The following is a 26,003-nucleotide window of genomic DNA, read 5'->3' on the forward strand; positions in this document are numbered from 1 at the left end:
CTGTGCTGTTGTGGGGGGGGGGGGGGGGAGTCAATACAGTGGCCAGGCTACAGGCTGGGCGATCCGGACGAATCGGGGTTCGAGTCTCAGCATGGACAGAGATTTGTCTCTTCTCTGACGCGCCGAGACGGGCTCACATCTCCTACCCAGCGGGTAGCGTGAGCGATTTCCGCGGAGTGTATAGCTCACCAGCCACCGTTATTTAGTGCCACGGTTAAGAATTCGTGGAGCTGTACCTCCGCTCCCGCATACATCTTCATAATGCGGTGCTTAATTAAACATGCGACCAACTTTACGTTCCGGGCCGCGCCATAGCTCAAGCGGTTAATCGCTGACTTCCCACCGCGGCGGCCCGGATTCGATCCCAGGTCTGATCAAGTGGGATTTGTGGTGGACAAAGTGGCGCTGGGGCGGGTTTTCTCCGAGTACTTCGGTTTCCCTTGCCAATCTTCATTCCACCAAATTCTCCATCATCATAATCACCCGGAGCAGGCTACAAACAGGCCAATCAGTGGCCGCAGTGCCGAGTGGACTCAGTTGGACTCCACGCCCCACTAAACGAAGTAAAAAAAAACTTTACATTCCACGTCCCGATGTTTAAATTGTTAAACATTTTGCGGGAATAGCGACAGCGTCACTACGAGGCGCGGTATCAGCCTGCATACATCGCAGTTAAATGACCAGATAAAGAAGAGCGACCGGCTGTGAACTGGGCTTGACTCTTCGCTAGCCCTCACGTAATCTTTCCGATCTGTGTAGTAGTCAGCAGAGAACCGGTTCTAAAAACGAGTTCCACTCCTGCATCAATACTGGGGTAGACATACACAGCTTCCTCTGTTTTCTTGCCACGAGAATAATGCTATTTAGTTATTTGTGTCATTCTGGTATCTTATTCCAGCCAATCACGTACATGTATGTTGGTACGCCCAAATGAACAAATTCTGTCTCATTTTAATTCCGTTTATTTGCTTTTCTCGTTTTCCCTTGCCCATTTCTTGTTTATGTCCGCATGTTCCTTCTTGTTCTTTTGGGTTTATCATCTCACTTCGTTGCAAAATTACAGGCTCATTTATTACTGTTTGACAGTTACGGTCTTGTTTCAATGGGGCGCCCTCTCTGTCGAGAGGACGGGTCTGTCTTTTGTATATGTTGCTGGCCCTTGCCAGCGCAGTTTTTCTTGGGTCCGAGTCTCGTGGGACTCGCGACCATATTTTACTGTCTCAGATTCGAGACTTCCCTTTTCGTCGCCTCCTACGACTCGCAGGGTCAACCCCAAACGGGTTGATATTTAGATAGCGCTCGCACGTTCCGACAAGTCTGGACTGCGTGCGAGAAGGCACCGCCAAGCGATCCGGCGATATTTCCCTGTCGCCTGTTGGGTTTGACCTCGCTCAGATGACTTGTAGGTTCTGCAGCCGTGTGTGCTTGCTTCACGACGGTTGGTTGCTTGGCTTACTCTTCGGGCCTGAAGATGGAGGCAGTACGTCTCACCGAAACGTCGATAAACGAGATTACACTGCGTCAAATCCCAGATGAACATATTCTTCATTACTTTCTTGGTCGAGCTATATATGTTTTCCTGGATTTGTCTTGTCCTTACCCCCCCACCCAGTCTCTTTGCTTTATGGGAGTTGGTTTCAAGTACAATCCTGCCGTGGTTTTGATGTTGTGTGGTTAATTTTGCAGTTTCTAGTCTTATCTGACTTTCACGGTGGACATCCCGGGATAGAAGTGTTGTTTTTGCCCGTGGACAGCGACTGGCTCCACGCCACAACCGAGCCATTTGAATACTTCGCCGCAAGCAGCAGGCAGAGCTTTCGAAAAATGTTCCTTTAAAACCGAAACAGGCGAATCATCGGAAGCGAAATGTTAGGCTCTCTTGACGCAGGAGCGCGGAGTAGTGAAGCGGAGAAGTGCATTGTCCACTGCAGCCGGGCAGCGGCCTATGCAGCTGCAGGTGAGTCATCTCGCTATGTCCATACAGAGACATGTCGAGGTCTCGAGGGGCTCGGGACGGGGGCGGTCAGTGGCGGTCATGACGCTACGACAACATCGCTTCAAAGTAAGATATTCCCAGCTGTCAAGGCAAGCAACCACCTGCTGAGTGGCCAGCTGTATCCCATCAGCCCATCTCGAGCCAAATATGGGAACAAGACCAACCATCCCTGCACGGAAGACAGTAATGCTCTAACTCGTGACTAGAGAGTGGACACAGCTAGAGAGAGCAGGAGCTGTCAGAACAACTGCCATGAGGCCCCAAAGTAATTACAAGCAGATCCTCTTGGTTTTCTGCTAGTCTGAAGATGTGTCAATGAGATCTCTGATCTACACAACATACAAAAACCCAGTTCCTACCTCACAGGAAACACTGTTAACTGTGGGCAAACTGCAGGGATCATGAATGTGCTCTGCCACGACACTGATGTTGCACGTGGCGACGTAATAATGCAGTTTGGTCAGCCATGACTCAGTGCCAATGACCGTTACATCAGCGTGCAGTTAAATGTTGACGAACATCTCCGAAGATACGAGACTGCTGCTGCTGTGTGTGTACTAACATCGCGAGTCGGCCCTTACGCAGTGTCAAGTGGGGGGGAGGGGGGGGGGAACCACACTGCCCATCTTGAAGGTAGGCAAATAAGAATCATATGAGTATATACGGTGCCTGCGTTACCCCATTGCACGTTAATATTGTGGCAAGTAGAACCGTCGCACGGCAACAATTGGAAACAGCAACAGAGGAACGGTGTTTTCTGTGCGATCCGTGCTGAGGTGTTATCAAGAGGACAGCTGGAGCAATGAGTTTGTTGTGAGACAGTCGCCAGCCGGTAGGAACGTGACCACGGAAGCAGAGGACATTATTGAGATCCGTCACCAGGCAACGACTAGTGAAGACTTTATGTGTGCTGTAGTTACTGTGATCTTGGGAGTGTGTAACCCAGTGAGACTGTCATAGTTATTTGTGGTTAAGTTCTGTAAGTGATCAATAAATCCTATTACCAATCCAAAACCTTTCTATATGTAAAGTTGTCCCTGTGCTTAACTAATTAAGCACTACGCCATGAAGGCGTATGGGGGAGTGGATGTTTCGATCCTTATCTTCTTGATCTCCGCAGTAGCTGGAGGTGAGAGTAGTCAGCTTAACGCCCCGGCCGCTTTGCTTCAGAGAAAGAGCCCCCAGTACACAGTTGGAGAGGAAGCTGGGTACACTCCAGAATTGGTCTGGATCCTATGCTCTACAGAAAAATCTCTTGCCCCTGTCAGGAAACGAACCCTGTCCGTCTGTGGTATGCAACAGACTGCTATAACAAAACGAGAAATTCAATCATTTTTGAGCAGTTCATTTCAAGAAACCGCAGTGCGAGAACAGGAGCTGTATTTACATAGCAAATATGTCTTCACATTCCTCCTTCGTTTACACAACGTCTACAGACGATCAGTCCACTCTTATTTCTTGTTCAGAGATGGCGTTCGCAGTACTGAACGTTTGGCTTACCTGAATTCACTTCTAAACATTTAATCGAGGGGATTCTCATTGCGGCCCGTTGAGCCCAAAGAGTGGTCATGTGGCCATAAGTTCCGTCGGACTAGGAACCAAGAGTATCTGTGCTGGCGAGGGCCGGGAGCAATTTAACAGTCAGTGAGTGTAATGCAGATGAGCTTAACGCTGGAATTGCGTACGCGCTTTGCAACGTCCATTTCTGACTCAAAGGAGACAGATATCCTGCGGACACAAAATGGCTGAAGTGGGACACAAGGAGCAGAATAAAAAAGAGAAAAAAAGAAAAGGACGACAGACAGACAGTGCGGTTTGTTGTTCTGGGTATTTAACCCTCTGAAGCATGAAGTTTATCTAAACAGCAATTAAAACTTCAGTTCCTACGCATAAAAGCCCTGCAACTCCATTACAAAGCCCAACCGGTTAATGCAGCTTAGGGAGATAATCGCTGCTTATTGGGAGAATTAAACGACGTACAAATACAGGGTGTGCGAACATTTTTAATCCTCAGAATTGCTGGGTTTTTGGAATTTGTCCATCGTCCGGTACTCGGAAAAGAAGATGAGCACAATGTTTCGGAAACCGAATCTGTTTCCGTCCTCAGGTGAGGGGGGTGGGAGACACCTACTCTTCTGGGTCCCTGATTGAGGTTAGCTCTTTCTAAGGGACCCAACAGAGTAGCTGTTTCTCCCCCTAACCTGAGGACTGAAACAGATCCAGTTTCCGAAACGTTTTGTGTTCTCTACTTTTTATAATATCGGTAAATGGACAAAGCCCCAAAATCCCCAGGAATTCTGAGTGTCATACACCTTCGTCAGAACCAACATTTGTAATGTTAAATCGGATCCTACCTGTAGTCATCACTGCGCTTGAAGGAGTCACGAGTTTGGTCAGCCCTACATAGACTGCTGCAATGTGTTTCTGTCATGCTTACAGAAGTGCTGACTGCAGTGTACAATTTCTATTAAATGTACTTACTTGTGTTTCTTTTCTTGGCAAACTGGCAGAGAAAACACTTAAGATGCGCTTCAAGGAGTCAGCAGATATGTACGTGTATATTCGTGCAGCAAAATGCAATGCGATCATCTGGTCTAGACACGCAAATCATCAAGTCATCGTCATTAACCGTGCACATAACTCGCTCGAAGCCAAGTTGCAGTAATGATGTAGTCCGCGCCATGGCTTCTCTCGCTATTAAATTTACACAGGAGGATATGACGGACGGACGGACGGACGGACGGACTCTCCAGTACGAAAAGCGCTGATGAATGTAACATTCGTATTAATGTTATACTTCAGCTGACCAGTAGAGTCTGCGTTAACAATGGATTCGCTCATCATTCAACTCACTGCGTCATGATCTCAATCCGGGGATCAGTTTAATGAAGTTTCTTTTCATTCGCCTTAGTATTTTGAGGCTTTTATGAAACGGGCCACTTCGACGCCCTTTCATCGTCCATCTTAAACTTCTCCAGTGCTATACTGCGTTATGCTCCATGGAGAACTGGCTACTCAAGATTGTCTCCGCCTTTTCGGAACCTAAACGTTCATTATCGTGTTCACAAAAGCCCTGAACTGGACCTTATCCAATCATAATCTTCATGCCATATTCCTGTAACTTGGTTTGTTGGTTATTTGACGGCGCTGTGGGTATGTAGATTGCATAGCGTCGAATGACAAGGTGACTGGGGAACTGAACAAGAAGAGGTCGTAATCTAATCGAGGTACTATCCCAACGGTTGCCTGCAGAGACTGAGGAAAAACGCACAAGACTTCAGACAGGACAGACGATCTTCTGTCTGAGATTCGAAACGAGGACCTCCTGAATGCGAGTCTTAGTGCTTAGTGCATTTCTCCTGTCCTTCCAGAACGTTTCAAGTTAGCGAGATAAAATATTTTTGACGAAATGTGTCGTCCGCACCCGTGCAGAAAGCATTTTCTTGACAGGCTGTACGTTCCAAACTGTTTCCTGTGAGGTACGAACAGAACCCTTAAATATTACTTAGACGTGTGAACCTCGTTACAACTGCTACACAGAAGAGCGGTCAGTACCGCATTATAAAATCTGGAACCGAAAAGAGAATAAGACAAGAAACCCATCATTATCGCTTCTCGTGACACACATCTGACAGAAATATATTTGTTTAGGAATTACCGACGCAGTACAAAGATAAATGTAGACTCTTAAAAACAGCATCCAGAGAGATAATGTCGCTATTTAAAATCGAAACACAACAAAATTCAGAGTTCGGTTCAGTACTGGAAATGAAGCTATGAGGTCAACACAACAACACGCTGTTAAGATTAAGAGTGAGTTCATGATACCAGGAGCAACAGCTAAAACCCTTCTAAGGCAACGGACTCAGTGTATGTACAGCCTGTATTAGCGTTAACAGGCTCTGCATATTGTCCGCAGTGCATTAATGTGTTTCAATGAGCAGTGATTATTTCCCTACACCGAATTAACGGGCGTAGTATGCTTCCGGTTTCACAGGTCTAAACCCCTCCGCTGTAAAGCCTGCCAAATTATGTAATTCAGCATTAACTCATAAACATAAAACCCCTGTCTAACCATTCTAACTTCTTCACTTTCACACTGCCCTTGTAAGAGTGACGAATGGGCGAAGCCTGGGAACCTTCTAACGAAATTATGCTTCCTCTCTCCGAAAAGAAACTGTCTCTCACTTCTCCCATTACTTTCCCCTGTCACCTTCTCTTCTACTATTCCCATGACGAAAGGGTGAGCTAGGCGCAGTCAGTCCCGGCTACACACGGGCTCTAAACATAATGTTACCTACTTCTGCAACAGATGTACGTGTATGTAAAGTTACCTGTTTCTCTTCAGGCTAATGGGGTTTGTTCATATTTCTTACCGTTCACGGGGGCTGCAGCTGGCCCTTTGAAGTCTAAAAGCTCGAATACAAGATATTAAAAAAAAAAAACTACTCTCTCACAGAAAACACACTGCGTCTTCATTACAAACACGAACTAATTACTTGCGTTTGGGGAGAAAAATCACTTTATAGTTCAAAATCATATAAAACAGACTGCGTGGGGGGGGGGAGAAAATGTTTGGATGTTAAAGTGGGTGGCACATGTAGTTACCACTGTGGTTTAGAAGAGTAAATGGTATAATTAAATAGCCTAGGAACCGTTCGATTGACTACAGTTTTAATTCATTCCCTTCAAATAGTCGCATAGCGTGAGGACAAGCTTGATTTTACAGGACGCAGGTCTGTTGTGATTTGCGGTGACTGTATACTGTGCATGTGACGCCATCGTAATCTCGGGCTAAGAAGTGGGCTCAATTTGATCTCAACTACTGAACTACGTCCCACTTCAGAGTAACCTCTGGCATCAAGTTGCAGTGACAGTGCGACAAACAGTTGTCTTGTGTCCTTCAGCTTCTTTTGCGAAGACTTTTGAGTAACTTGGTGGGGCAGGAACTCTGATGAGTAGATTTACAATAGGCCTTGCCATAGATCGCCACCGGCAGGCATGGTCCCACCTCTGGCTTCCACGTCACGGGCACGTACTCCACGGAGCGCGAGCTGTTGGCGCTCAACCAGTCAAGAACCCCCCTCCCCACACAATCTCATTTCATGGAATCCGTGTTCACAAGACCCCGCCACTGGGCCCTTTCCTGGACGAAACGACTCAAACCCACACACACACACACCACTTCTTTAAGATCCATTCTAATATTATCTTCACGTATGCGCCTGTATCTCCTAAGCCATCTGTTCCTTTCACTTTTCTGGCTAAAATATTACGAACATTTCTCACCTCTCGCATGTATGCTACACAACTAGCCCATCCCATTCCCACTGACTCTATAATTTTAAAATTTAGCGAAGAGTTCGAATTATGACATTCCTCATTATGCCTTTTTATCCTTCTTCCTGTTACCTGCTGTCTCTCTCATCAGCGCCCTGTTCTGAAACGTCCCTCAGGGTGGGAGGAATCTGAACCACGAGTTATTTCTCCGGCAGCTGAGCATGCGCTGTCGCGCTCAAAGCTCGGCTCTACGTAAGCACGTCCGCCAAAGAAGGCGGTGTGAACCCCGCTTAAACTGGGACTAAAAACAGAAACCTCGTCTTCATGGAGCCCAGAATTCATGCAAATAACAAACGTATTTATTAAGTTCGTTCCCACTTCACAGGAAACACACTGCAGTGTTTCTAAAGAAGTGGGCAAAATCCAGGGTTTATGAGCGCTAAGGCTGGAGAAATAAAAATTAAACTACCGCTGTGCGTAATTAAGACTTACAGGAGAGTTGAGGTATACCTCCACATATTCTTAACCCCGACCCGAGACGGAGGTTAGCGTTGAGGATCATGCCCCGGGTACTTAACCATCTGTACCTACTAGGTAGAAGGCTGGTCGGGCCGCAAAGTCGGTCTGAACGCTGTGGAGAAGACAACAATCTCTACCCTACCGGGATTCGAACCATAGCCCCCCGGTTGTCCAGCTAATGCTCAAGTCAAGTTACGGCGGCGCCTGTTCCTGCAGCAACACAAACAGACCGCAATGCGGGATGTGAAGTCGTGACCCGGGGGCACTGACCATGTAGTAGCGAAACACAACATTGCCATTAACCTGGACTCGATCTCGGAACCTCGCCAGGTGGCATGTCTCCAAGACAAGCAACTTAACAAAGTACAATCTTTGCTGACCTCCACGTCGGCCTTCACAAGCTGTGCCATATTCGCTTCTGTATCATCGCGCTTGAGCACTTACGCACATGTGGCCCGCGGAGTTCACGGACCAAGGCCGGTCATTCAGATTATAAATGGGCATCCCACGTGCAGGAATGGAAGCCACAAGATTTATGGACTGTGGGCCGGACACTCAGAACCCGACTGCACTTACGGCAGTCGCTGTGCCATTTGAATAACGCTTCAAAAATTCAATTCCTGTCTCAAAGCAAACACACTACGTCACATCACAAACACTGATCGGTTAATGACGTCTATGGAAACACATACATACACGGTATAGATACAAATTTATAGTTCTTTTAATGTTATAGTAGGTGGTACATATAGTTACCATTGTGCCTTAATAGAGGGTTAAGAATAATCGGACCACAGGTGACGTGCATGTACTGACCAGATGGCCACTGGCCTGCATTTATCTGACTGCTGTGGTCATCATTTCATCCATCTTCACGAAGATGCCCTATGGCTGAGCACCAAGGTCACCAGTAGGACGCCTGTCTGGCAATGCATCTAGGGTTAAAAGTACAAAGTTGTCCCTGTGCTTAACTAATTAAGCACTACGCCCTGAAGTGGATGCATAGATGTACGTATTCTTGATCGCGTCACTAGTTGTAGATGAGCTGTTAGCTTCACGCCCCGTTAGCTTTTACCCCAGGGTAAAGGAGCCCCAACAACCACATACAATCTAAAAGATCCACAGAAGAAAACTGTTGACCTACTGAACAACTACCAACTTGCCAGAATTAGTTACCTTTATTATAAGCGGCCTCCGTAGTCTAGGGGTAACGTTCCCACCTCGTGACTCAAAGTACGCGGGTTCAAACCCAGCGGAGGTCGTGGAATTTTTAAGGGCGCAAAAATTCAGGGAACAAGTCCTCCGGGAGGGACTTTAAGCCGTGGGGCCCGTGTCGTAGCTTTACGGCACGTAAAAGAACCAAAGAACTGAGCCAAATTCAGGACATTTCCCGCCCAACAGTAGTCTCTAACGCCTCTGGTAGATGGGGGAACCATCGAGATACCGCTGAGCCAGTAGAGGCCGAACTCGCTGGCTGAGTCGGGACTGATGGCACGCACTAGTACCGGTAGGGAATAGAGACTGGTAGAATATCATAGGGGGACGCACAATGGACCAACAGTTGGTCTAAGTGCATGGGGAAACCCACCCTCTCCAATACAATACAATACAATACAATATCTTCGACATTTATGGTTTCTGACTATTAAAAATCCATTTCGGAATTGGGGAACACCAAAAGAACGGAATTCTGGGTACTCATCATTACAGAACCTAGGGCCATCCCCTCATAAGCCTGACGCCAATCCGAATATTCGTAACAGTTCCTACCTTACAGGGAACACAATATGTCTACATGATAAATACCAACCGACTAATGCTATTTAGGGTCAAAATCACCATTCTGGGTATCACAAGAACCAGTAGTAGTCTGTCAGGAGGTGGGACAACGGTGAATGCTAAGGAATGTTGCTTCTTGTTTCTTGGCTGTTTGAGCGTGGTAATTATACGTGCCGATCTCAGTGGCCGCGCAGTCTGAACTGTTTTCACTCCCTCGACCTCTGGAATCGTGGGTTCGAAACACACTCAAGGCATGAATGTCTGTGTGCGCGTTTATTTTGTGCCTTATGACGAGCTGATCCCCCGTCCAAGGAGTCCTACCGTCTGTGTAAAAGAGATTACGAAACTGAAGAAAAAGCCACGGCTCAACAAAGGGCCGCAGAGCCACTGATGGTTGAATTATATATTTACCGCCCGTTTTGCCCGAACAATGCATTTAATTCGCATAATTCTCACACAAAACCGACTGTTTCCTTACACAGCGATATCCGGCCGGGCTTTCTAACTGAGACGCAGTGTTTCCTGTGAGGTACGAACTTGACGCTTCATAAAGATTTGTACGTGAACAATTGGAAAGGATAGGAAAGCAAACCCAGTAATACGTTAAGGGATAACTGACAAGTCGAAGCCGGGGATTCCCGAGAAGGATGCAGGATTGGTAAGCACTCAGTTGTGACGCATATAAAGGCGCGTACACATTACTCGTGCTCGTGTGACTCGCTATGCTCGCGAGTAATGTGGACGATATGACAAGTCACGAGACAAGCAAATTTTTAATTTAAAAACTATAGCCAATAAATTAAAATATGACTATAGCTTATACACACTACGAGTAAATATACGGATCCTCAAGCGCCGAAGCCTGGCGAGCAACTGAAGTAGTGTGGACGAAGATTTACGAGCACAAGCCTGGCGAGCACGAGCACGAGCACGAGTAATGTGGACGCGCCTTAAGAAAGCTTGCTTATCGCTGATCCAGATCGTGACGAGCTCAGACCGCTCTTTGTTTATTTGCAAGAGAAATTTCCACTTGAGTGTCGGACATGCAGCTCCCTGCTCTGTACTGAAGTATGTAAACACTGTGGAATGAAGCGGCCAGGCCTGCAAGTGGAATAGCTGTGAGGAAGGTCATGGGGCTCCTTGCAGCGAGGCTCACAGCTTCCGCCCCCCACCCGCCTCCACCCAGCCACATAGCACAGCAAGTACAACTGCATCTACTCTTTTTACTGGTAACAAGAACTTTCTCATTGTCGTAAGCAAGAGCGAGTTCTTTATTTTTAGAATACTGCTAACTGATTATTTAACTTTTGACAAATTTTAATTTTTTTTCTCAATGTTTTCATGAGACATTTACTGGCTTCTTTTCTATGACTTTTGTTTACACTATACTGCAACAGCGCCTTTTCATCCAGTCTAGAAGTTGTAGCTACATTAAAGACTATATACTCGCTTGTAGCTTGAGTTACGGATGGAATTCCAAAACCACGAATGCCTGCCTACAAGACTGAGGTCATCCGATGAAAGTGATTTGGAATCAGATGACGTCGTATTGTACGGTGATGATAACTTGGAAAGGTCTGCTAAAACTTTCGCTGAAAACAATACAGAACTTGCACAGTTATCAGAGTCAGTCCATCTACTTACCGCTCGATCTCATTCTTTTTCCAGGGAAACGATTCGAACTCAAGATTAAAAAGGCCTGTATGCTTGGCTGAGTCCAGAAAATGCAACACTACAGGGTACAACTACAATGTAATGAAAGCCGTAGGAAGACTAAACCACGAATGGGGAAAATCTCACGAGAGCTGAATGACTTTTAAACACAAAAAAATATACATCCTCTCGCGAAGCCTGTCAGTATTTTTAGAAACGTTTTCTCTTAAATCACTCAAGTGCCATTCTGCCTATAGAAGAGGATGCTTACAGAGGCATGAAAAATTTAATGAAAATGAAAAAGGTAATCAAGGAAGATGCCGGTCACGGTAGCCGAGCGGTCTAAGGCATGAACTCTCTTCGCTCGCTCGGAAGCCGGGATCGTGGGTTCGGATCTGTTTCCTGTGAGGTACGAACTGAATTCTTATATGTTATTCTTATACATTGCCGGTCACAGTAGCCGAGCGCTCTAAGGCATGTACTGTCTTCGCTCGCTTGGAAACCGGGATCGTGGGTTCGAATCCCACTCAGGGCATGGATGTTTGTGTGCGGTTTCTGTGTTTGTCTACAGGTAGAGGCCTTGCGACGAGCTGATCACCCGCCCAAGGAGTCCTACCGAATGTGTAAGATCTAGAAAAACCGAAGTGAACGGAGAAGTTCATGGTGGTAGGCCTAGGCCCACTGGGGCTGTAGTGCAAAGGGGGAAAGAAATCAAGGAAGATAGCACAAAACCTTAAGTCCTTTCTATTGATGCAAAAATGGTAATTCCTGACCCTATTGGTTCAGACAGCCGCATATCTAAAGAGTGTCGCACAAAATTTAAAATCTTGTTTTCTTTGATAACAACTTCTACATAAAAACTACAGTAGAGTGTAGTCATATATTTATTGCAGTAAAACTGAAGCTACACCAATTCACATTCAGCAAAAAAGAACATTTTCTAGACATATGCATGAAGCCTGTCGGAAATTCAAAGGGAATTGCAAGAAGAATAAACTTATTCAAATTAGCCAATCTCGTAACAGCTACATCTATATCAATATAACAATATACAGGAAAGGTTTCTGGCAAAGTTTGTCTTTGAGAACAAACTTAGCCAAAAATATCTAATGCCTCTTTTTACTTCAACCGGGAACAGATCATTATAACGACCATTATCTAGTTCACCAATGAACAGGGATAATCTGCACTTCCTTCAGTCACAACTTGCCTAAGTACGAGTATATCGGTCGGTAACTGAGCAAGTCTGTCCTCACAAAGCAAACACTGACAGACACAAATTTCACTAACAGATGTTATTTCAACATTACCACCACGAACTCCATTTCTTCACGTGCAAATTTTGCTTGAGGTTCTCACAGCGGTGGTTATGAAAGGTACTATATTCTGGGATATAATGTCGCGTAGTCCGTTTAAATTCAACAGACGTTTCGGAGGAAAGTTTCGCCTCCATATTCAGGGTCGAATGAAGGTGGAGGCGATATGTTCCTCCAAAATGTCGGTCGACTTTCAAGGGGCTAGACGGTATTGCATCCCAGAAGACAATGCTCTTCTCTTGTGTTATTTGGGAAGCTCTGAAATGCAACAATCGCCGGAAGAAGCTCATCTGCAGCTACATTCCCACAGGCAGCACTTCCACTGACTCACGATTTCGTGCTATCAGGGATGGGAATTTGTTGCGGCAGAGGTCACGACTGCAATGCCAGCCTTTCAATTGCATCTCGCAGTCCTATCCGTAACTACTAACAATTATTTCTACGTAAGAGCGGAATAGGGTGAGACTGCAAGCCGTACGCTTCTACGAGTATACACACGGACGTGACTGAGCCGCCTCTGAGAACAGGGAAATTTAAATGAAAATGGCGGTGTTGTGTACCGGAAATCCAACTTCATTAGGATCCTCCAAAACGGAATCAACTTCCGACAATCCCTTCAGGATTTTTCATATTTAATAAACCCCAGACAGCAATATTCTTGAGAAGCTTACAGTTACCAGCAACTCAAGTCAGTCCTTACATTTTATACAACTAGAGATTAACTCCATGTAGCACAGTGGTAACAGTACGTACCACCTGCTTCAGCACTAGAGAATAGTCTATATTTTGACCACACGATATTTTTATGTGTTTCATAAGATTTTCAGAACAAACAGTGATTATTTCCTTTAATATCATTGACGGGTCGGTATTTATAAGGGAGATGATATGTTTTCTGTGAAGTAAGAACTGCATTTTTAATATTTTAGATAAATTTCTGAAGGGGTATTACTCGCAAATCAAGTACTGCTCCCGTTACAAACTAATGGGTCTCTCTGAGATTTTACGTTCTTACATCGATGACTATGAAGTTTAATGTATTCTTGGATGTCACCCTGAAGATGGAGGCAGCATATTTCTCCGAAACGTAGGCACCTCTTTATCAAGGCATTAAGTTCATACAGCTGAGCCCTTCTTGAGAAGTCGCCAGTCACTCAGATACTCAAGAACTTCGCACTATTTTACGGATCCCGATGGTTCATTACCGTGCTCACAAGAGCCCTCCACTGGTCCTTATCCTGAGCCACATCAATCTATCTCTCTGACGTCCATTTTAATATTATCCACCCACTTAGGTCTTGAGGGAAAGTCTATGGTTTTGTTCACTAATATTTTTGGCTTGTTTGTTTGTTTCTGTTGTTTCTTGTTTGGGATGCGATGCGTCTCAAGTCTTTGACCCCGAGAAGTGTCGGGATTCCATTTATCTTCCCATAATACTTGCTAAACTTGTGGGGCTGAGCTGATTTATTCCGACAGCAGATAGCCGCAAGAAACCATTCTTGTTACAGCGTGCGAAGCCAGGGAGGTCTTTGAACTGGGAAATATACACAGCAGCGGAGCGGCTTGCATGGGAATGCCATCTGCTCCATTACTGCGTGTTCACGCATCGCGAGAATAATGTTACACAGTGCTGACACATCCTCAGGTCAAAAATTCACCATCAACAGAAATAAAAATAAAGGAACCAATTCAGCATTCATACAGCTGCTTTCCGTCTACTCTGAATATTTACATAGGCCTACGGGCTGTCTGAAATCGTCATACCGCCATGTTAATGATTCGTTGAGTAAAGGAGAGAGAGAGAGAGAGAAGGGGGAAGCTGTGGAGGACAGGAAACTTTACTGTTTTCGCAGTACCCGCTCGTCCTTCTGGTAAAGCTGTAATTAGGAGAGACTCAGTGATAGGAAGTGAAGACCGTGAAGCGCTGGAAGTGGACAACTTGATCGNTACACTGTGTGGGCAGAATATATAGCAATTCAGTCCGTACCTCACAGGAAACACATTACGTCTCCGCTACAAAGCCCAATCGGTTAATGCTGTTTAGGGAAACAGTCGCTGTTTACTTGAGAACCATACGGAACACACAGATACACTGTGTGGACAGAATATATAGCAATTCAGTCCGTACCTCACAGGAAACACATTACGTCTCCGTTACAGAGCCCAACCGGTTAATGCTGTTTAGAGAAACGGTCGCTGTTTACTGTGAGAACCATACGGAACACAGATACACTGTGTGGGCAGAATATGGGACATGTGAATGTCCACACACTGGTATGCTTTGAACGGTTAACCACCATAGCACATCAACATCTGCGTCAGAGCTGCGATCAAACAAGCAGGACACGAGGCAATGCTCTAGGCTCTTAATCGGGAAGTACACGGCTCGAGTCTCGGTCGGGACACCGGATATCCTGACTGAGGCTTTGCAAGGTCTTCCTCAGTCTCTTCAGGTAAATGCCGGGAGAGTACCTTGATTAGGCCTTGACCGCTACCTTCCAAATCCTTTCCAGTTCATCTCTATGAAGAGAAGACAAGGCTGTGAGGCACTGTCATTTCTCAGGCTTCTTATTATTATGCAGTAAACTGGGACTGCGCTGTAGCCCTGAAGTACATGCTCTCGTGTGTGAAGGTGCATCATATAGTGCAGTACAATGGACTCGCACGACTAGCCTTCCGACGCCGTCAGTAGCTCATAGTACACAGTGTCGAGTTAAACCGAACCAGCTGGCCACAGCGATAATGCTTGTAGCTTCTATTCAGGAGATGTCCGGTTCGAATTTCAGCTGTGGCTCTTGCTGGTTTATTTCAGTCTCTCCAGGCGTACCATGGGATACGCTTCCCTTCCATATCTGTCCAGTAACAATCTTACAGTTAGATGCTACTTGCAATGTCTTCAAATAAATACATGAGTAGATTGGTCAGCGAACAATTGGAAAGAACGAGGAAAGACGTGACGACACTAGAGTATAAGGCGTTATCCCAACATCTGCCTGGAGTGACTGCGGAAAACGACGAAATACCTCAGTGAGGCTAGCCGGTGTCCGAGGCGAGATTTAAACCCGAGCCTTCCCAAATGTGAAGCATGAGTAAGGCTACTGAACACCCGACCGCGAGTCCGGTGTGGCGTGCTCCAACGGAAGACAAATGCAGGGGAAACTGAGGGCGCAGATCAACCCTCCGGGAGCCTAACTGCATCTACAGGTTTAACAAGTTCCTGTGTAGCTTAATTCTGCTGTTCAGGGAAATATCGCTGTTTACTGTGGACAAATTGAAGATGTTTCTAATGCTAAAGGACGCCGTACACAGAGAACACTTGCTCCATGAAGCATAGAAACACGCACCTCGGCTACCTGCGGAACTGTTTGCATAAAGATGGTGTGTCACAGCAGCAGTTTATGGCACTGGATTACGCAAGTTACTTCTTGCAGTAGCCTGACTCTACGGAAGTGCGGTAATGTGCCCTGGCTCGAGGGGGGGGGGCATAATTTTGCAGGTCGTCTTCCTCTTCACATTTCCTGACTATGTAATTCTCTCAATTATCCTGTTACGTTCCTACACTCTCCTCAGGGCCTGCTTGTCAAGATCTCTCAGTCTATGTCTTTCCATTGCGCTAAGATACAGGTTTGTCGCCCATACAGGCCCAGCCACAGCTGCAGCTAACGAGCTTTTAACTCTTTGGAGCCTGAAATGCGCCTAAGTAAAGGTAAAAGTAAAGTTTTCCCTGGAGTTGACTAATTAAGCACTACGCCATGAAAGCGTATGGGGGAGTGGATGTACAGATCCACATTCTCTTGTCCTCGGCACTAGCTGGAGGTGAGTGGTCAGCTTCACGCCTCGGCTGCTTTAACCCCGAGGGAAGAGCCCCCGGTACCCAATGGACAGAAGGTTCGGTGGGCCCCAGAGCCGGTCTGGACGACGTGGAGAAAACTGACCCTTCGGTCGTCCAGCTCGTAGCCAGTCGCTATACCGACTGCGCTACCCCGGCTCTTGAAATACACGTCAGTAATATTTAAAAATTCAGTCCTGCCTCACAGATTTCACTCTTTGGCCGTTACACTGCCGACGGGTAAGCCACTCTTGAGCTCAAGTGCAGAATTTTCGCAACCATCTGCCGGGTTAGCGAGGCGACAGCCTGCTTCCGTCTTGAGGCAGAAGGAATCGAACTAAGGCCGCAAATGATATTCAGCATCACGGAGAGCGTGGCTCCTACAAAGCTTCAGCCTTGCGACGTCAGTGCCATAACAAGGTGAACATCTGGGAGAAAGCCAGGTATTGAAGTTCAATACAGAGCAAGGCACATCTCATGCGAATTGTGGGCCGGTCTGAGGGTTCCTGTACCGTAGCTCGAATTTTGCAGTACACGGCTGGGAACGTCGAGATCACAAACAGATTTCGTCCGCTGAACAACAGTCTCACATCTGCCCTTAAGGTAACACACGAAACCCTTTAGAGCACAGAAAAGAGCAATAGTTTGTTTGCAAGAACTTCACTGACACTCCCTGGCAGGTTCTTTTCTTTATGCACAATAACTCTTCCAATTCGCCCTACACCTCCACACGGAATATTAGGGCCACAAGACAGCTGCCAGACCTTCCCAGGCAATGCTGGGTTACAGATCTCACAAGCAAATAACGAAACGTCGCATTTGTATGCGTCCTTTGGTCGGCTTGTCTGAATGACCGCGCATAGCAATGGGGCCGGAGGCGGGGGCTGCCAGAAAATCTGAGATTACTTTGCTAATGGCCCTAGGGTATTCAGGATGAAATATTTTAGATACATTTAAACGTTGGTAGCAATATTCGGTGGTGCACGCGATAACGTAGTTGGTTGAGGCATTGTACTACAGATCGGAAGGTCTCGGGTTCCATTCCCGATCAGGTCATTCGATTTTTCAATTGGCCTAATCCATCCAGCCGCACTATGGCCCTGGAGTCGACTCAGCCTCTAACAGAAATGAGAACTAGGAATCTCCCTGGGTGTAAAGGGCGGCCGGCGCTTAAGGCTGACAACATCACTGCTATCTGTGAGCCGATTGTCTAGAAAATGTTGGGAGCCTCGACGTCTCACAACCCTGTGGCCCTCCACTGCCTGTTAGCAATACTTGGTGTACTCCTTTTGCAATTTTCCAAAAAATCGAAGGCGGCTACAAACTGGCTGCCCCCTATGCCTGTGCCAAACCTCATGAAAAACTAATTTCGACAAGATTTGGCATTGTCCTCAATAGGAAGTCGTTAGTACCAAACTGCATTCGTTCTGATTTCGCCTCTCCAACTTTAGAACTCAAATTTAATAATATAAAAAAAATCTCAGGACTTAACGGCAAAGGTGTACTGGACACTAACACGTGTTTCGTGGAAATATTTACAGAATTACGGTTGAAAAGCTCACAGAGAGTAGCGTAGGTCTTTATGTAAAGTACCTGTTATTTTTATGCATTTTAATCAACATTACCAGATGTCGCCAGAGTCCAACATATCTCTTCAATACCAACAGTTCAGTGACTGTTGTCACACTGGGACTTCAAGATATGGCGAACGCGATATGCAAACGTTTGCAATGTGGCTGCGCAGGCGCAATGCCTACTGACTCTACCTGCCTGTGCAGGTGAGGGAACGCCCACACGAACTGTGCTTCCAAAACAATGAAACAATCGCGACCCGTCCGGATATACAGCACATCATCCAGAAAGTAACACTTTTTCCAGAGTTTTTTAAACATGTCTGAATTGCTCCGAATATCGACCGGGACACGGACGATCGTGACTGAGTACCTTCGTGGTCTTCTTCATTCCCTCCAGGCAAACGTCGAGATAGTAGCTGAATTAGGTTTCGACGCTTCCTTTCCAATTCACACCATTCATCTACCATGCTACCAGTCTACACTGTTGTAGTCTACTTCAGTGGCTCCCAAAGTAGGGCGCTGGGCCCTTTTGAGCGCGTTGTTCGCGTATTTACGGCTGAAGTAACTTTAGACCAGACAATGGGAAACTGGTATCACTTCAAACCCACCCATCTCATGAAGTTACTTACTAAATGTGAAACTGTATTTTATTACCTTTCTTAGTGGGTTGTGCAAACTGCTATTGTGAACATAGCTATTTGCAGGGTGGGGCGGGGGGGGGGGCGAAGAAGTTTGGGAACCAGTCCCCTAGACCCCGACAGTGCCGTCAGCAATGTCTGTTTTAGTTTGCAGTATCTCATTCAGAAACGGAGCGAGCATCTCTTTAAAGCAGACATTTAACTCGGTCTGTAGGCATGTTCACAATTGTTGAGACAGGCCGGAGCCAGTCCTGCGCCATATTGACACCCTCACACAACAAGGGACATGCACCAATCGGTAAAATGTGAAGCTGTCCCTGCGCTTGAAGACGTGCTGGGGGAGTGGAGATACAGCTCCACCATTCTTAACCTTGGAACTAGATACAGGCGTGTAGCCCCTGCCTCAACTGATCGGAGAGTCAGTCTGGACGCTGTGCAGAGGAGAAATGTCTCCACAACAGCAAGCAACCGGTTAATGCTCTTTAGAGCAAGACGTCTTCTTTATTCTGAGAACCACAGGAAACACGTAATTACTCTGTGCGGGTAAAACGCAAAGTTCTTTAATGTTCAAGCACGTGCCACTGTGCTTCAAAGGACCAGTGAATAATGAATTGTAAAGGATGTGGCAGGAANAGGGGGGGGGGGGGCAGGCATTTGAGTCGATACCTGCCGAAAGCGTGGAATGAACGAGTGGCTACCCACGGCCTTCTGCGTTACCCCAGCTGGATAATGCTGCAAGCCGTCGCGATGATAAAGTGTCATTTTAGATATTATTTTGGCTGCGCATTCATACTCAGAAATGTGACTGCTTATCTGTGATACGGATTAGGGAGAAGGCAAGGAAATCTTGACTTCTCATGTTAATAACTGTTTACAATTACAGGGATGTGTATAATGCACGGCGGTTTGACACAGCTGCCACAGCTGAACCAGATCAAAGTTTCTACAAGTGCCCCCCTTCCACTCACAGAACGGTTGCGTTACTGAACATTTTTGGTGGTCCTTTGGCTTTAGCGACTGGGCAGTGAAAATTTTTTCTTTTCTTCACAACGTCCAGACGGGCTCTGGGGCCCACCCGGCCTCCTATCCAATGGGTACTGGGGGCTCCTTCCCCGGAAGTAAAGTGGCCGGGGCGTGAAGCTGACCGCTCACCTCCACCTAGTGCCAAAGTCAAGGGTGGTGGAGCTATACCTCCACTCCCTCATATATCTTCATGGCATATGGCTTAATTAATTAAGCACAGGGACAATTTTACCTTTGGCTTGAACATTTAATACAACACCGCCTGCGATAAACATTTCTGTCCACGCATTTCGTGCTCTCCGGGTGATGACAATGAAGCAACAAATTTGGGCTCGAAGCTTTCTGTATTTCCCGAAAGAATGTTCAACGCTGAGGCCAAATTTAGCAAGATTTCTGAATACTAAACATAATCACAACTCGTTAACCGAGAGGAGAAAGACAAGTGCGCTTGCACACGCACAGAAGTAAAATTACAGTAAAAGTAGGGAATGTTGAAAACATTAACTGATTGTGATGTACTGAGAGGTACTGAGAATGGACAGAGAAATCCCGTCTACGTCTCAAATCACACACGCAAAAGCGCACTAAAATTCTTTTCCACGAATTACAAAAATAATAACAAATCTCGTACCTCCTTCTTTATCTACAACGCCTATAAACAATACTCCGACAATTACGTTATGGAAATATGACACATTGTAAATTAAACTATAATGAACACAAATATAATTATAATATTTGATGCGCGTAAATTTATAAATTTAATTCGGACTAGTTTCGTTTGAAGTTCAGTTGGCTACCGTTACAAATAGGATTATTACAACCTCTCCACTGTCTCGCAGCAATCCCTATCCTTGTCAGGCCTGTCGACTCTTTGGCACAAACCAACACCCTCTCAGCTCTCTCTTACGGCACGACAATGAGAATGGTGCCAATCCAAGGAACGGCGCATGCACATAAACGTGAAGAAGGAGCAACTACCGTGTGCCTGTGAACTGCTACAGCAAGTGTTCCTGCGCGCCAAACGGCGCATGCACATAAACGTGAAGACAGCAACTACCGTGTGCCTGTGAACTGCTACAGCAAGTGTTCCTGCGCGCCAAACGGCGCATGCACATAAACGTGAAGACAGCAACTACCGTGTGCCTGTGAACTGCTACAGCAAGTGTTCCTGCGCGCCAAACGGCGCATGCACATAAACGTGAAGACAGCAACTACCGTGTGCCTGTGAACTGCTACAGCAAGTGTTCCTGCGCGCCAAACGGCGCATGCACATAAACGTGAAGACAGCAACTACCGTGTGCCTGTGAACTGCTACAGCAAGTGTTCCTGCGCGCCAAACGGCGCATGCACATAAACGTGAAGACAGCAACTACCGTGTGCCTGTGAACTGCTACAGCAAGTGTTCCTGCGCGCCAAACGGCGCATGCACATAAACGTGAAGACAGCAACTACCGTGTGCCTGTGAACTGCTACAGCAAGTGTTCCTGCGCGCCAAACGGCGCATGCACATAAACGTGAAGACAGCAACTACCGTGTGCCTGTGAACTGCTACAGCAAGTGTTCCTGCGCGCCAAACGGCGCATGCACATAAACGTGAAGACAGCAACTACCGTGTGCCTGTGAACTGCTACAGCAAGTGTTCCTGCGCGCCAAACGGCGCATGCACATAAACGTGAAGACAGCAACTACCGTGTGCCTGTGAACTGCTACAGCAAGTGTTCCTGCGCGCCAAACGGCGCATGCACATAAACGTGAAGACAGCAACTACCGTGTGCCTGTGAACTGCTACAGCAAGTGTTCCTGCGCGCCAAACGGCGCATGCACATAAACGTGAAGACAGCAACTACCGTGTGCCTGTGAACTGCTACAGCAAGTGTTCCTGCGCGCCAAACGGCGCATGCACATAAACGTGAAGACAGCTACTACTGTGTGCCTGTGAACTGCTACAGCAAGTGTTCCTGCGCGCCAAACGGCGCATGCACATAAACGTGAAGACAGCTACTACTGTGTGCCTGTGAACTGCTACAGCAAGTGTTCCTGCGCGCCAAACGGCGCATGCACATACACGTGCAGAAGACAGCAACTACCGTGTTCCTGCGCGCCAAACGGCGCATGCACATAAACGTGAAGACAGCAACTACTGTGTGCCTGTGAACTGCTACATAACTTACTGATAAGCTGTGTCCTACTTACCGCGGCCGTCAGGGCGGACCTGCAAGCAAAATATAGCGCTTTCATTCATGTTCAAACATAACTTTAAAATAAGTTGTCGCTGGCAAGCAAAGCGGTGAAACATTCATTACAAATTCTGCATTCTGCCCACAAGTATTGTCTGGCTGTCAAGGCAAACATTTCGTTTCCCTGACCAATTGATCTTCGCTGGATTTCAGGATCTCACAGCGGTGACTGTGCTGTGAAAGACCCACGATTCGGAGGAACATGTAGTCCCCATCATCAGGGTCGAAGAGTAAGCCATGCAACAAACCAGCAATAAACAGGCAGCAAGGACAAGAATATGGTCCTCTTCAAACTGGCTTTTGTAATGGAGATTTACTGTACCTTCAGTGAGATAGAGAATTATTTTAAATACCTAATTAATGAGGTAAATTACCTCCCAGCTAATGTACTGATTTTGGTCTACACCTACAGCACAAAACTGCACAGTTGTACTCTATTATAAGCCAGTTCAATTCAATCATACTCCAATTTATTTAATTAATCTCTGTGGTATAGTGGCCAGAGTTCCTGGATGCAGACCCAGAGGTCCCAGGTTCGATTCCCGACGTTACCAGATTTTTTTAAAAGTAGTGGGCCTGGAACGGGGTCCATTCAGCCTGGTGAGGATAACTGAGGAGCTATTTGAAAGAAATAGCGGCTCCGGTCTAGAAAACCGTGGGTCTTCAAAGCAGTCTCTTTCCCTCGAATTTTTCAAACAAAACTTCGTATGCACTAGAAGGTTACTATCCTGTGGGATGTTACACTATACATTTCAGTGAATCGTTACAAGAATTCTGGAAAAACGTGCCACCTCCATCTTCAGGGAAGAGGTCCATATTTCTGCAACGTCTCCTATCTGCCACAGCCTGTACTGACAGAACAGGGTCGGGATTTTGTTCTCAGGGGTTCTTAGGCTCCCATGCCAAAGGAAGAACACCGATTGCCGGTCTCTGAGGGGAATATGGGGACCCAAGAGCGATGAAGTGACAGACTGGAGACAACAGCACGACGAAGAGCTTCATGATTTGTATTGTGATCAAGCCAAGAAGTATGAGATGTGTGGTACAGTACACACCTAGTCAGGAAATCTGAAGAGACTGCTTACGAGGTTTAGATGCCAATGAAAGGAAAGTCAGGGTGTGGGCTGGTTCAAAGGGCGGAGTTAGGGTTCAGTGGCTGATTGTAGTGGACACGATAATGGTCTTCATGTTGCACAACTGACAGCTAATCTCCTGACCAGCTGAGCGACCGTCAGCTCCATGGAGTTAACGGCAAGGTGGATGTCGGCCCAGAAGCAACAACCGCAGCGCCTGCTTTGTTTTCCAGGCCCGGAAAAGACAGAGAAGCATTTCACCCATCACGTAACACAGGTACAAGATTTGAAACAGCTGACGGTGTTTAGGAATTCCTTGGGTTTCCTATAGGCGCAGCAACACCTGGAGAGCGATAGAGTGACAGACAGCTGGGTGGGGGTGCGTACCACAGATTTGTTTCCCGCCAACTTGTTTCTTCCACCCTTATAAACCGCCACGTCGCACCTGTCCTCCCATGTCGAGGTCACTCGGCCGCATCAGGGCAACAACGACTCAAGTCTAGCTTATTTACGACAAGGAAACTTCACGGGAAGTGAAGAATGTCGTCTTCTGGGATGTGGCGCCGTGTAGATCTTGTGTGAACTGATGTTTCGGAGTGACGTATCGCCTCCATCTTCAGGGTAGAAAAATCTGCGAGCGAGGAACCAGCTTGAGCAGGTTGCTGTAGACTAACATAGTCACCGCCGTGAAAACTTCAATTCTTACATAATCTGACGGGAAGCTTTCCACCACGGCTGGGGGCAGGGATAGTGACTGAGGCTGAACAACAGAGTAATCAGGGTTTGATTCCCAGCAGGGTTAACAGATTTTTCTCTCATCCAAAACGTCCAGACCGGCTCCAGGACCCGCCGAGCCTCATATTGAATGGACACCGTTGGTCGTTTCCCGGGGGGTTAAGGGGCCGATGCATGGAAGTCACTCAACTCCATCTAGTGACCGGGTTAATGATGAGTGGAGTTATACCTCAAGTCTCCATACGCCTACATGGTGTGGTAATTAATTGAGAACATGTGTAACTTTACTGTTACATTACTGATTACTGAGAATGGACCAACTGAGGTGACTCCCGGCTCTTAGCAGTGGAGACTCGTTTCTGTGGGCTGTCCGCTAGCTGCTGACGAGAGGGCCCACAAATGAAGTTACGTTCGCATGATGACAGACAGAATTGCGTAATGCTACAGGAGCAGGTCGCAGTTTCTGGAGTAGTTGAGGTTGCGTGAGTGCGTGTGAAAGTCGTGCGTAGTTAAGGCGAGAGGATATATTTATGGTGGATTTAATTATAAACTATTATCTTCCTGCGAATGCACAAAAACATAAGGACAAAGCAAAATTAACAGCCTCATACTATGCATTATATTTCTGATCACTGTTATTCCAGGATCTTGTTTTTTTGCATGTGCGTATTTCCTGGAATCGCAGTGCCCAGTTCCAGTTCAAGGACGGCCCTGGGAACGGACTGTCCACGCGGCTTGCCATGCTCTTGGTAACAGATTGAGCCTGTGACGTAACTGCCGCCATCATACTCAAACACTGTCACTAGAACGTGTTCCCAAACAATCAGCTGGGAACCCTCTCCACTTACTAAGGTAAAGCTGTCCCTGTGCTTAACTAATTAAGCACTTCGCCATGAAGGCGTATGGGGGAGTGGATGTACAGATCCAAATTTTCTTGACCTCGGCACTAATTAGCACTGAGCGGTCAGCTTCACGCCTCGGCCGCTTTATCCCCGGGGAAAGAGCTCCAGGCACTCACTGGATAGGAGGCTGGGTGGGCCCCAGAGCCGGTCTGGACAACATGGAGAAGAAAACATTCTTGATGCTACCGAACCTGTCCAGTGGAGGTTCAGCCCACTCAGCAAGCGATCACCGGGGAATGAGGTGCAGTGGTGACATATGCGGCTTATATTAGGAAAGTTGGCCCGGCTACCCTGAGTTTCTTCGCGGTTTTTCTCAGTCCCTACAGGCAAATGCCGGGATAATACCTCGATCTGACCGCAAACATTTCCTTCCAAATCCTTGTCAATTCGCCCTATCGTTTGGTGGTATTTTCTTTATTGCTAATGGGGTGGGACTAAGTCCCTTGTACTGCGGCCACTTTTGACCTATTGTACCAGCCCCAGATGATAGGTGAGGGTGACTGTGAAGCAATTGGTGGAATGAAGATTGGCAGGGGAAACCCGAAGTACTCGGAGAAAACCTGCCCCAGCGCCACTTTGTCCACCACAAATCCCACTTGACCAGACCTGGGATCGAACCCTGGCCGGGGCGGTGGGAAGCCGGCGACTAACCGCTTGAGCTATGGCGCGTTCGTTTGGTGCTATGTAGTGATATACAGCATCAGAATATACAGGCCCACAACCTTACAGCAATCGACGAAACTATTGTTAAAAGGAAGGTTGGATAAAACTGTGCCTGTGCATCACGCCATGAACACGCGTGCGAAACCAATCTTCACCTCGACACGGGACGGACATGTTCACATTCACGCTATTGCTGTCTGTTATATAGGAAGCTGCGTGGATCCCAAAGCCGATCTGGACGTTATGAATAAGATACAAATCTTGCCCCGCCGGGAATCGAACCCAGACAGTGCAGCCCGTAGGTATACCGACTGAGTTATTCTGGATCTTAGTTTAAAACTAAGTCTGAAACAGATTATGTGGTTCCCTTCCTCCCTCCTCACCGTAGCGATGCGGATGGTAGGAGCCACCTTGCAGCAGACGATCGAAAAGCAATCGAGCGCTTTGAACGTTTCCAACCCAGTATTTCGACCTCACCTTTTACGTCAGACCACTGTCCCATCTATGTGCACGCTTTCTGGTCCTCCAGCCGTGCTATATGCTTATGACTGTTCGTGTGCATTTAGCCCGGAAGAAGAGTACACAATTACGCACGGTTTCCCCTGCCAATTCTCATCCCACCGACTTCTCCACACTCATCATCTATCATCCGGGGCTGGTACAATGGGCCCAACAGTGGCCGACGTACCGAGTAGGCTGTCTCACCCCACTCCAAGGGGGTGGGGTTATGCGAAATCACTCAACCCCAGCATTTCGTGCCAACAGGCTCTAGTATCATAACGA

General features: G+C 46.9%; 1 protein-coding gene across 1 annotated transcript in view; it reads right to left on the minus strand.

The window, feature by feature from the left end:
- Window positions 1-26,003, minus strand: part of LOC111870914 (ras-related protein Rab-7L1) — a 140,259-nt gene that overhangs the window by 97,626 nt on the left and 16,630 nt on the right. The window contains exon 2 of the mRNA XM_023863547.2: window positions 21,804-21,822. Coding sequence (XP_023719315.1) covers window positions 21,804-21,822 — 19 coding nt within the window. The remainder of the gene's footprint in view (window positions 1-21,803; window positions 21,823-26,003) is intronic.

Source organism: Cryptotermes secundus, unplaced genomic scaffold (assembly GCF_002891405.2).
Source record: "Cryptotermes secundus unplaced genomic scaffold, Csec_1.0 scaffold928, whole genome shotgun sequence".
Taxonomy (NCBI): Eukaryota; Metazoa; Arthropoda; class Insecta; order Blattodea; family Kalotermitidae; genus Cryptotermes; species Cryptotermes secundus.